Source organism: Astyanax mexicanus, chromosome 15 (assembly GCF_023375975.1).
Source record: "Astyanax mexicanus isolate ESR-SI-001 chromosome 15, AstMex3_surface, whole genome shotgun sequence".
In the NCBI taxonomy this organism is placed as follows: Eukaryota; Metazoa; Chordata; class Actinopteri; order Characiformes; family Acestrorhamphidae; genus Astyanax; species Astyanax mexicanus.
Window position 1 is genome coordinate 43,150,859 of NC_064422.1, and position 14,053 is coordinate 43,164,911.

Sequence of the window (14,053 nt, forward strand, 5' to 3'; positions counted from 1 at the left end):
AAATAAACACACCGCTCCTCACGTGGGATCGAACCCGTGTTGTCAGGGTCACGGTCCCGTGAAAAAACGGCTTTATAAGGAGATAGGGAGCCCGAAAACGGGCGGAAAAACGAGAACTGGACCATACTGAATTCTAATTAAATAACTTACCCCTGATATAGAAGATGCTTCTGCTACTTTTAAGTTGTATGTCTGGCTGCATTTTGGCTCCAGTGGAAACAATAAACGGTAACAGAGTGACCAACAAGACACAAACCATATATAAATACTGTGAGTAAATCCTACACGTGACTGTTTCATAGACAGCTGTACTAATCCCTTAGCTCTGTACTGTATTTAAAAACATGTTCTGTCTCTGTTTGCACTTCAAGCATAGTCTTAATATGACTGGTTATGGTTATTCATAGTTAAATTACAAGAGATTTAGGAGAAAAAAACACAAACCATAGTCTTAATATGACGGGTTGTGGTTTGCACTTTTTTTAGTATTTCTATTTCTTATAGAATCAATATTTGAGAGAAACCAGTCTGTTAAGTTTGCGTTATATGATTTTGTCAAATAAAACTCTAGTTTTCAAGCAATTTTTCATTTTTGACGTTTTCTTTAAAATTTTATTTTTAAATCTCGTCTCGTCTCGTTCTCGTGAACCCAGTATCGTGTCTCGTCTCGTCTCGTGAGATTAGCGTCTCGTCACACCCCTAGAGTTAAATGGTTGAACTGATGTTGACCGATGGAGGATATGGAGATGGAGAAGCAAGTTGAGTTAGACAGAGAAGACAAAGTAAGTTGAATATCTGACAAGATCTGAAGTTTAACAGTATAGATGGCTGTGGGGTCACTATTTGGGCAAACAACAGGTCATTGTTGACCTTTCTACATATGTGTTATAAATGATTATTAATGATTTGTAAGGCATTTACAACCTAATTAGTAACATTAATAAACTAATTGTAAACCATTTATAAAGGTAGTCTTATTTTAAAGTGGTACCTAAATATGATGTATATATGATATACTGATATATTTGTGTTTTTTGTGCACAGCAGCATCGTCCCGAAGGAGAAAGGACGCGGTAAAGACGAGACTTACTGGCGAGAGATCAACGCAGCCATGGCCCTCACCAACCTGGCCCAGCCCAAAGACGGCGCCCCCTCTGGAACCACCAGCTGCATCATCCAGAAATCCTCCCACATAGCTGAAATCAAGACTGTCAAAGTGCCCATCCTGCACAAGTACTAGCGCCCTCTTCCTGCGGACAAGGAGACACGCCTCTTCTCGTCCGTCTGGAGTTTTAATTTTTTTATTTTTTTAATATTTTGTGGTACTTATGAAGTAGCAATATAAAACAGTTTTTTTTATATTTGAAGAGACGTTACAGTGCCCTGAAACGCAGCACTTCTCACGGTTTCTGGGTTTGTGCCTGTTCTGGACGCACAAGCCCTTTAAATAAGTGCTGACGAGCGACGAAGACGACGACAGTATTGCAGAACGAGACACTTTTGCAATGTTAAGTTATTTTGATACAATTTCTTTTTGTACTCTTTTTGAAGTTTTTTTATTGTATCGTGCCAAAGTGCCTTCTCTTACACTAAAAAAAAAAAAAAAAAACTAGGGTTAAAAAATGCGTAAAATATTATAATATGCATAGAATATTCATTTTTGTGCTCTGGAAAAAAAAAAACAATGAGTTTCCAAGTTTTCCAACTTTTGATATGCTCACACACACTTACACATAAATGATTCCTATAAATGATTGCCCTGGTTTATAATAAGCTATTAAATGGACTGGCATTTTATTTCTCAGCAACTTTATAATGACTTTTGATGGAATGAAAGAACTTCACTTATTTCTAAGATGAAAATTTACACACAGAGATTAGAATTAACTGCATAATTACGTGTTTGAAAGGTTACAGGTTTGCTAAACTAATATTTAAAGGGGACATATTATGCAAAACTCACTTTTTCCCCCTCTATAAACCATAAACTCCATTAAGCACCATTCAATCGTTTTCTGTGAATCAGCTGAAAGACTTTTATTATGGCGTTATTCTGACGTCACAATATAGAAACCTTCATAGAACCACCCTGGCTCCACCCCTCACCACTAGAGCCCCACCCACAAGAACATCAGTTGAAGAAACATGAAAACCAGCATTCCAGTTATACTGGTTTAGAGTAGCACAGCAGACTTCACCTGAGGGAGGGATCTGTACCTACTGCCTACAACTCTAACATGTGGTAAACCCTCCAGCAACAGCTTATTTGCATAAAAGTGACAGAGCCCTTAAACGGCTCATTATGAAAGAGACTGAAACTGATAAGAATAGAATAAAATAGCTTGTGAGATCTTTGTCTTTAGGTGAGAGTGATTTTTGGCTATGTTCACATTACAAGCCAAATTGCTCAAATCTGATTTTTTGCTCAAATCAGATCTTAACGGTTTACTTTCACAGATGTAAGTGACCTGTATCTGTGTGTAATGTGAACGAATCTTCACATTCATGTCGCATGTTCACATATCTGATGTAGGACCATATGAAAGTGACTCAAATCTGATTTAAAAAAAAATATAGATTTGGCACGTTCACACAGCCATGAAAACAAATCAGATCTGAGCCACATTGAGCAAAAAATCTGATTTAAGTCACTAAAGCCTGGTAATGTGAACGTAACCTTCACGAACGTAACTTCATGAACATGTTTTATACAGTATAGCCCATAGACCTACTGTAATCTAACTAAAACAGGTTTAATATGTCCCCTTTAAGTTAACTAACTTGAGATAACTCAGTAGGTAGTAATTCTAGGTATAATTTAAATTGTCTGGACATTATATTCACATGAAATGAGCTTGATATCTTTTTGAGATGAATGTTGAGAGGAATTTAAACAGCAATAACTCAAAACCCAGTTTGTGGCCTTACATTTAAAATCAATTACAGTATTTAATATGGCCAGTTCTTCCTAACGTTTTGGAGGAATGTATGCAAAACCCAAACACATTTTAACAGGATTTGATAGAAGAAGTAATAGATTGGACGTTTTTTTGGAACAGTGGTATTGTAAGATCTTGTTCAGAGATAAGAATTGGACCCCTGCAGATTTTAGTGCTTTTCCAACTTTCCTTGCACACCATTTCAACTCAATAATAGACTGCACATGAGTTGGAAGCAGTGAAAACACTAAAATGTGCAGGGCAGGGGTTGAAAAACTGCCTTAAATGCCTTAACACACTCAGTTACCATCAACTGGTATCAACTGGTGCTATAGTACTGCATTCCACATCAATGTACGATTAATCTACATACAGCTCTGTAAACAAAAAAAAAAAAAAGAGATCACTAAAAAATGATGAGTTTCTTTGATTTTACCAAATTAAAAACCTCTGCAATATAGTTTACATACAGCACCAGTCAAAAGTTTGGACACACCTTAAATTCAGTGTGTTTTTCATTGTTTTAAAATGTTCTGTATTGTAGATTAATATTGAAGTTATCCAAACTATGAAGAAAAACATATGGAATTATTTAGTAACGAGAAAAAGTGTTAAACGAACCAGAATATGTTTTATATTTTGAATTCTTCTTGCTCGGATGATCAGTTTTGCACATCTCTGCTGCATTTTCTCAGTCAGCTTTATGAGGTAGAGTCACATGGAATTCAGGCTTTATTCAGTTAACAGCTGTGCTGAACTCATCAAGAGTTAATTACTTGAATTTCTTGTCTCTTAATAAAGTGTTTGAGAGCATCAGTTAAAGTAAAGTAGTGAAGAGGTAGAGTTACAGGTATACAGTGAATAGTGAACATTTGAGTAATGTTCTAAAATATACTCAACTAAATAAAGAAAATTAAAGTCAATTTCAAGAACTTTTAAAGTATTCTAAAATGCAGTTGAAAAAAAAACATCAAAAATGTTATGATGATGAAACTGGCACTCATCAGGACCACCTTAGAAAAAGGAAGAGCAGTATTTTGGTTTGTTTAGCACTTTTAAGTTACTACATGATTCATTATGTGTTCCTTCATAGTCTGGATAACTTTACTATTTTTTTGCAATGTAAGAAAAAAAATATTCAATGGTAATTGAAGATGTGTCCAAACTTTTGACTGGCACTGTACTTTATCTAGAGAATTCCACACTTAAATTTAGTTTAAATATTAAAATAATCTAATATTTCTCATTTTTCATTGTTGTACAATTATTTTAATTCTGTATTAAGTCGTTCCAGCAAATAACCATAAAGTAAATCAACCCTTTCTTTACTTTTATAAGATATTTTTCCTATATAAGTGCCTTTATGAATTAAGAAATATATACACCTAAAGGGCAAAAGAATAAGACACTTTTACTAAATAAAACTAGTTTTTAAAAAGTTTTTATGAGTATAGAAATGGTGTAATGTCACTACAATAAACTCAAAATGAGAAATATTAGATATTTAATCTGTTTTTAAGATTATGAAGCCCATCCTGTCCTCACTGTGAACACTCAGCACGCAGGACTCAGAACTCACGGCCTTAATCTGAATCCTCTCTGAGAGCAGGAAGCCAGCGGCGCTTTACTGTGTTTAGTCTTAATAAAATTCAGGGCTGTGATTAGAGATCAGTGTTTTGTCTGTTTAACAGATAATTTACTCACCTTCTGCCAACAAGAGCCGTGAAAACAGATAAAGGTCAATCAGTACACACACACACACACACACACACACACACACACACACACACACACACACACACACACACACACACACACACTTCAGTACAGATAACACACACACAACCTAAAACACTGAAACACACACACACACACACACACACAAACTAAAACACTGAAACACACAAACACATACACACACACACAAACTAAAACACTGAAACACACACACACATACACACACACACACACACACACCGAAAGGTCAATCAGTGCAGAACTGAGTAACACAGTGCTGTTCCTCTCCAGAATGACCCCTTCCCTTACACACACACACACACTGAAACACACACACACACTCAGACACAGGCACCCCAAAACACACACACACACACACACACACACTGAAACACACACACACCGAATTCAAGATAGATAACACACACACACACTCAGACACACACACACACAAAAGCACATACACACTGAACACACACACACTGAAACATACAGAGTTCAGTACAGATAACACACACACACACCACACACTTTCACTGAAACACACACACACACACACACACACACACACACACACACACTCAACGAAACACACACCGAAACACTCACACACTCAGAAACACAGACTTTAGGACAGATAACACACACACACACACTTAGACACACATATTAAAACACACAGAGTTCAGTATAGATAACACACACACACACCGGAACACTCGCACACACAGACACTCCGAAACACACAGAGTTCAGTACAGATTACACACACACACACACACACACACACACAGAATCAGAGTGTGTTTGGAGGTCGTGTCTCTGGAGATGTATAAAGGCGGGATCTGGCAGGGCGTTCTCCGGTTATCAGAATTAAATACTGTGATAAAAGTTGTGTTTTGTTCTCTATCATCCTGAAATCCTGCTTTTATAACAGTATCAGCTTTACTGAGGGAGAAAAAGATGAAAATAAAAGAAAAAACCTTCTAAAGCCCGTCTCCTTCTCTCAGCTGCTGAGAATTAAACTCTATTAAACTCTAATAAACTCTATTAAACTCTAATTGATGTTTATAGGAGGTAAACACAGCATCAGTATTATCTCAGTCTCTGTTTCAGTGCAGGTTTTTTTATTACATTTTATTTGAGTGTTTACATTCTGTTTTTTTTTATAGCACAACAAATTATTTTACTTTTTTATTTTTATTTTTATTTTATTTTACTAGGCCTGTCCCAATAATGACTAATAAATATCAAATAACATTTTTTGGATGATAAAGTCTGCCAGAAATTATTGTGATAAATGATATAAGACCAGTAAATAAAACAGATATAATTATAATAATATCCTAATAGCATATAATAATAATGCATTTTCACCGTTTAAAGATAATGAACCTTTTCAATACAAAAATATATATATATTATTCCCTTAAATAATCAATTTAATTTGGCAGATGAATACTATACTTACTATATAAGTAAAGGTCATTCATACATAAAAAAGAACACAAAAATGATCATGTCCATAAAATGTACAATAAGTCATTATTGTGACAGGTCTGTTTACCACACAGTGTTTTCTTGCCTTAAATGAAAATAATTGAATCATTTCTAAATGAAATTTTTGTGATCAAGTAATTTCAGGGCATTTTCTTTTTTTACTTTTATTTTATTTTACATTAAACACCCATTTATGCCAAGTATAAAACTCATATAAACAGAGGGCCACTTTACAAATGAGAGCTGCTCATTGGCTAGTCTTTTATATTTGATAAAAGTACTGTTTTGTATGAAAATATGAAAATTATCACTTTTTTGTGTTTTTTTAGACTTCACTGGTTTATAATAGTGAAGAAGGTCAAAGATAAACTAAACACTACCAGTCAAAAGTTTTAAGAACATCTTAATATTTTCAGGTCCAGTCTAAAAAAATTTACACTAAACCCCCCTAAACCATATATATATATTTTTTTTTTTCATTAATAGCTAAAATATGTTCCTTTGAAGTAATAAAACATACCAGTCCTGCTTTTAATTTTATAAACATTTTCTAACCTTAAAAAAAAAAACACTTTTATTGCAGTAATTTCTGCCTCTGTAGCGCCCTCTCAGGTTCAACTGTGCTATTTCAGAAATTCAGTTAAAAAATGTGAAACTCTTATATTATATAGATGTATTAAACAAACAGACTGATCTATTTTAAGAGTTTATTTCTTTTATTGTTGATAATTATGACTTTTGGCAATGTGGGCAGTGTGCCAAATCCTGCTGGAAAATGAAATCCACATCTCTCCAAACCATCACTGATTGGTGGAAACTTCACACTAGACCTCGAGCAGTTTGGACTGTGTGTCTCTCCACTCTTCCTCCAGACTCTGATCCCTTTATTTACTTTAAATGAAATGTAAAATGTACTGATGATCAGTGATGGTTTGGAGAGAGTCATGTCTGTCATCTGCTGCTGTTGATCCACTGTGTTTTATTATCAAGTCTAAAGTCAGTGCAGTTTTGTTTTCCCACAAAATCTTACAGCACTTCATATCTTACAGCTTCCCTCTGCTGATAACAACTTTTATATAGATTTTTTTGGGGTTTTCATTGTCTGTAAGCCAAAATCATCAACAATAAAAGAAATAAAGGCTTAAAATAGATCACTCTGTGTTTAATACATCTATATAATATATGATTTTCACATTTTAAACTGAATTACTGAATTGTTTTGAGATATTGAAAGGTTGTTTAGGGAATCAATTTTTTTTTTGTTTGTTAAATGAAGATGAATACTCAGTATGTTCAGTATGTCTCTGTATTGTTGCATATCTGTAGTAAAATGCCTTTCCAGTCGATGGACGGAAGCTGTTGGGAAGATTGTGCTTGATCATGTGTTTGAATCAGTATTGGAGTCTGAATCATCCTGAATCATTCTGGAGCCGTGTTTAATATTCACTCGGGGACGCTGCAGCGCTGCGGATCTTCCACCAACTTTACAGAGACGGACGAGATGAAGATGTCGCAAGCGGCCGAAGAATCCCGTCAGCGCGAGTGAATCATTTTTAAGCCTGCGTCTGTCATTGGCCTGTTTTCGTACTGTATTTTCCTTCGCTTTAATTATTCCCCTGGACGATATTCGCTCCGAACAGACGCTGACAGACAAAAAGCAATTACTGCGCTCGAACTTCAGAACATCTTTAAATTATTAAGGACTGTAAAAACAGAAACTGGCGACGATAGCCTGATTTTTCTTCTCTGAAATTGTTAAGTTATATTAAGGTTTTTGTTTCTTTAGAGACTGGATGTTTGTCCAATGACTAAAAGCATAATATCTCATTTATTCTCTGATTCTCTATTGTTAATTTCTTTTCCAGGAACTATGTTTACTTCCACAGAACATTGAATAAACATTTGAAGATGTGACATTAGTCAGATTCATTTTACAGTTACAGGGCCGTGGATCTCCTACAGTGGATGTTCATTTATTATGGGTTAAAAAGGTTAAAGCAGAAATATTACACTGTAATTTAGCTGATCTGTGAAGTGTGTAATTCTTTTTCTGTTCTATTTTAATGGGTTATTATTAGAATATGGTACTTTTTGGACCTCAAAACTAAAAAAAAAAAATACTAATTTAATGACTACTTGTTATATAACACTAAGTATTGATTAATTCATACTGTACATCTGCAAAACATCATGGCTCACAATTCAGTGAATCCCATGACAGTGATTTCCTTTTCAGCAGAGATTAAAATCTGACATACAGTACCAGTTAAAGTGGCAAAAAAGCAAGGCAAAATGCAAAGTGTCCTTTAGAGTGGCAAAAAAAGAGATGAAGGGAAAATTGCCTTCTAAAGTGGCAAAAAAGAGAAAAAATGGAAAGGGGCAAAGTTCCTTTTAAAGTGACAAAAAAGGAAAGTGTTAAGTGCCCTCTAGACTATCAAAAAAGAGACAAAGAGCAAAGTGCCCTCTAGAGTGGCAAAAAACAGACAAAGAGTAAATTGCCCTCTAGAGTGGCAAATATAATAGAGAAAGTGGAAAAGAGCAAAGTGCCTTTTAGAGTGGCAAAAAATGAAGTGAAAGTACCCTCTAGAATGGTAAAGAAGAGAGAAAACATAAAGTGCCCTCTAGAGTGGCAAAAAAAGGGATGAAGGTCAAATTGCCGTCTAAAGTGGCAAAAAAGAGAAAATGGAAAAGAGCAAAGTTCCTTTTAAAGTGACAAAAAAGGAAAGTGTAAAGTGCCCTTTAGAATGGTAAAAAGGGACAAAGAGTAAAGTGCCCCCCAGAGTGGAAAAAATATATATAAAGTGCAGAATGGCCTCTGAAGTGAAAAACTAAACAAGACAAAGCACAAAGTGCCCTCTAGAATGGTAAAAAAGAGACAAAGGGTAAAGTGCCCTCTAGAGTGGCAAAGATAAGAGGGAAAGTGGAAACGAGGAAAGTGCCTTTGAGAGTGGCAAAAAACAAAGTGAAAGTGCCCTCTAGAATGGTAAAAACAGACAAAGGGCAAATTGCCCTCTAGATTGGAAAAAACAAGCCAAAAAGCAGAGTGCCCTCTAGAGTGGCAAAAATAAGAGAGAAAGTGGAAAAGAGCAAAGTGCCCACTAGATTGGCTAAAATGAGGCAAAGAGCAAAATACCCTCTAGAGTAAAATAAAATAAATAAATGTGTAAAATAGATCACTCTGTGTTTAATACATCTATATAATATATGAGTTTTACATTTTCAACTGAATTACTGAAATAAAGCAACTTTTCAATGATATTCTGAATTTTTGGAGATGCACTAGTATTTATAAAAATGTATAGCCCATCATAGCCATGTTTATTATGCCTTACACAGTTAATCACAGAATATTGATGTGATTAATCTGATTACATTTTTTTACTGATTGACAGCACTAGTAATAATGAGTTAATTCAGAGTAAATCTTATATAAAAATGCATCGTTATTCACCATCTGTATAAAACTCAATAACTAAAATCTATGCTGTAACACAAAAAACACGTTTTATAGATATTGATCCAAATAGAGAAGTAATGGTTCCACTGCAGCAAGAGATGAATTTTTTCCCTTCGGATTCTGTATTGTAAATACAGCCGTGCCACACAGTGATCACACTGGAAACACAAGCAGGTGGAGGGAACTCTGGGTAATCTCTTAATTGACAAGAGCTTAAATCCGTCCCAAGAAAAACGCTGATGGCTAACGGCCATATGGAACACAGTGTAGGTGTGTGGAGTTCAGATGGTGTTCAGTAGCACGTCTGCAGCAACAGCGGCTAACACACCGACCAATCAGAATCCTTCCCTGGGCTACATCTCGACCACACTACTGCATTTACACTGTATAATTAACTTTATATTATTATATTAATTCATTCAGGCTGTAGATCTGCAAAACATCATGCCCTAAAATTCAGTGAACCCCATAACAGTACTTTCCTTTTCAGCAGAGATCTGACATAAAATCTGACATACAGTACCAGTTAGAGTGGCCAAACGAGAAAGTGCAAATAACCCTCTAGAGTGGCAAAAAAAGAGTGCCTTCAAGAGTGGCTAAAAAGAGACAAAGTGCAAAATGTCCCTTTAAAGTGGCAAAAAAGGAAAAAAATTTAAAGTGTCCTCTAAAATGCTAATAAGAGACAAAGAGGAAAAAAAACAGACAAAAAAGGAAAAAACACAAAGTGCCATATAGAGTGGCAAAAAAGAGAAAAAGTGCAAAATGCCCTCTTGTGATGCAAAAAAGTGACAAAGTGCAAAGTGCCCACTAGAGTGGCAAAAAAAAGACAAAGGGGAAATTGCCCTCTACAGTGGCAAAAACAAGAAAATAGTTCAAGGTGCCCATTTGAGTACCAAAAAGCAAAGTGCCTACTTCAGTACCAAAAAGAGACAAAGTGCAAAATGCTGCTTTAAAGTGGCAAAGAAGAGACAAAATGAAAACTGCCCTCTAGAATGGCAAAAAAAGAAAGTGCAAAGTGCCTTCTAGAGTGACAAAAAAGAGACAAAAATCAAAGTGCCCTCTTCAGTGCCAAAAAGAGATAAAGTGCAAAATGCTGTCTAGAAAGGCAAAATCGAGGCAAAGATCAAAATAATGTCTGGAGTGGCAAAAACGGCAAATAGCAAAAAAAAAAAACAAGACAAAGCACAAAGTGCCCTCTAGAGTGGCAAAAAGAGAAAGTGCAAAATACTCTCTACAGTGGCAAAAAAAAAAACAGATAAACACAAAGTGCCCTTTAGGTGGCAAAACAGTAAAAAAGAAAAATCAAAGTGCCCTCTAGAGTGACAAGAAAGAGAAAGTACAAAATACTCTCTAGAGTAGCAATAAACAGATAAAACACAAAGTGCCCTCTAGAGTGGCAAAAAAACAGATAAACACAAAGTGCCTTTAGGGTGGCAAAACAGTAAAAAAAAAAAAATCAAAGTGCCCTCTAGAGTGACAAGAAAGTGCAAAGTGCCCAGTAGATAGGCAAAAAAAGAGATAAAGTGCAAAATTACCTCTCATGTGGCAAAAATGAGGCAACAAGCAAAGTGCTCTCTTGAGTTCCAAGAACAGATAAAGTGCAAAATGCCCAAAATACCACCTTAGAGTGGCAAAAAGATGCAAGGAGCAAAGGTCCCTCTAGGGTGCAAAAAAAGACAATGAGCTCTATTGGCTGCACTTCTTATAGAGAAAAAGTGGTTAAGTACCTGTTCCTGTAATGAAGAAGTGCCACCAGTGGATTAAATGTGATGTGGTGTTCTGTAGGTTCGTCAAAATGAGATAAACTGTATTTGATGGTACAAGACAAAGTTATTTGTTGTCAGAGATGCACAAAGTTAAAAAAAAAATAAATTCATATTTGTTAACTTGCATATATTCAAATTATTAATGTTTTCAAATTTAGCCACGCCTCCTGTAGAATATACAGGCCCAATGTTGTACAGCAGGCTTTGGTTTGGGAAGCTGTGGACTCCAGTAAGCTGATCAGTGATATGAAGCCACTGAAATATTGCAGTGTGTTTTCTCAGGACAGTGCTGGAATGGTGCAGCAGATCGATCTGTTATGGTCGGTGAAGAGTCCAGACCAGTTTATAGGCAGCGCCCCAGAGAGGCACCGACTTCGAGGAAAGGAAGTTCTGACTCTGAGGAGACTAAACAGATTTTTTTAATGGTTATAGACTCATCTTCATAACAATTCAGTACAAAAATACACAGCATTTACTGAACCAGTCAAGGGTTTGGACACAGCTTCATATTCAACTTTTCTATTTTATATTTTTCCTACATTATAAATGAATTCTGAAGTGATCCAGACTATAAAGGAACACACAAGGAATCATGTAGTAACTTAAATGTGTTAAACAACCCAAAATACTATCTGAGATGCTGGTAACTCTGATTAACTTATCCTGTACAACAGAGGAAACTCCTGCTCTTTCTTTCCTGGAGCAGTCCTGTCGAGTACCAGTTTTACCATAACATTTTTGATGGTTTTGGTGACTGCACTTGAGGACACTTTCAAATTTAATAGTACCTTCAGTCATTACCGGCTAATAATGTAACTTATAAAATACATGAGAGGGTGTGCTAAAACGTGTATATAAATGATTTATGGACGCAGCACAGCAGTGGCAATATTACACGTTATAGCACGAACCTCCAGTGTATCCATTATCACTGTTTATTGAAATACTTTGAGTTAAAGGGGAGGAGAAATTAAGATCTGTTTGGTTATAAAAACTCCGCCAGTTAAAACAGTTTCATTGCTGCTCTGTTTGTAGCTGTGCTGTTTGGTTTGTAAGCGCTGCATCGTTGCTTGGTTACCTGTATGAGGTGGAGTAATACATGGAGAGCTTACAGTGCATTACCGACTGATAACGGCACTCATAGAACATCTCTCAGCCAATCACATTACAGTGGCAGAACTAACTGTGGTATATATATATATATATATATATATATATATATATATATATATATATATATATATATATATATTTTTTTTTTTTTTTTTTTTTTTTTGCCTTTTTGTGGACAGATTTTCGGTGCATCCTTAATTAGTTTTATTTAGTTTTAGTTTTAGAAGTGCAGACAAAACATCCCAGAACATTTCATTAATTCACAACAATAAAGCCATAGAAACAGTTGCTGTATTTACTGCCCTGTTTCTGCTATTACAGTTTGAGTGTGTAAAAAATGGTTATGAGGAACTGAGGCAGTAAAGTACCACCACTTTCTCTTAAATATGAAAAAGAACACCAGAAAATATACTCTAGCTAAAGCAAATAAATTGGGCTGAGGGCAGGATATTTTCTAAGCAATTATGTGGTGTCCACAAAAAAAATCTATGTTGTAAAATGAAGTGTAATGGGATGGAGAGCTGCTACAGACTAGTAGCTCTCCAGCCCAGAGGGTTGTTGAACCCAGTCGCAGAACAGTTGATCTCAAAGCAGGTAAACCCAAGAAGAAAGAATAAATAAATAAATAAATACACCGCTCCTCACGCAGGATCCAACCCGTGTCATCAGGGTCACGCTCCAATACACTATCACTGCCCCGGCTAGTGAATTGGGACACAGCCAGGAAAAAATGCCCTTATAAAAAGATAGAGAGCCCGAGAAGGGGCGGAAAAATGAGAATGGCCAGAAACTAAAGTCACGTCGAGCGTGACAGAGAGAGAGACAGGGGAGGGATGTAAACAAAAGCTCTCAAGAGAAGCATTTTATTATTATTTTTTTCTGTGTCTTTTTCTAGTTATGATATATAAAGTGTGAATGTGCTGTAAGTGTGTAAATGCTGCTGCAGTAGAGAATAACAGCAGTAACACCATCTGTTTCAGCACTACAGCTTTAATACAGACAAAGACTTAATTAAATTGACATTTAAAATCCATTTCCAAAACTCAGTTTATTTCCATTCCTACTTTCCTGCTATAATTTATAATTTTCCATTTTATAGTTTTCTACAATATACTTTTGCTAATATATGTATTTATTTTTTGTACAATACTTAAATGACCTTTTTCAGGTTTAGATTTAGTGTATTTTAGATACGTACCTTAATATAAGATAACAAGTTGACAGAACTTTAGTTTAATTTTGTACAGCAAGTTGCCTTGAAATGTTAAACCTGCAAGATTTAACGCAGGTTGTACAGCATATTTTTCTTATTTAAATTGAAATATTAAATGCACATACACAATGAGCAATACAAAAAGAAGTTTAACGGCAAACTTTCATATTAAAAATCATGTTAAGGAAAATTTAGATTTATTTAAAGTCAAGTCCTGCTGGTAGATAAAAAAGTGGAATTCCATATTAATAAACTAGTTCTGTTTTTTTAAGTGTACTATCCTGTTCAGGATTGACATCAATTAATAATAAATTGCAGCACTCACTAT

General features: G+C 35.3%; 1 protein-coding gene across 2 annotated transcripts in view; it reads left to right on the forward strand.

Annotated features, from left to right (window-relative positions):
- The window catches only part of mkxa (mohawk homeobox a), a 343,537-nt gene that overhangs the window by 76,058 nt on the left and 253,426 nt on the right, over positions 1-14,053 (forward strand). The window contains exon 6 of one of the 2 annotated variants that reach the window (XR_007424327.1): positions 1,045-3,647. Coding sequence is in view for 1 of the 2 variants with exons in the window: in XM_049464572.1 (XP_049320529.1) it covers positions 1,045-1,240 (196 nt within the window). In the remaining variant the exon portion in view is untranslated. Of the gene's footprint in view, positions 1-1,044; positions 8,091-14,053 lie in introns of those variants that run through there. The other variant, XM_049464572.1, reaches the window with a different exon arrangement.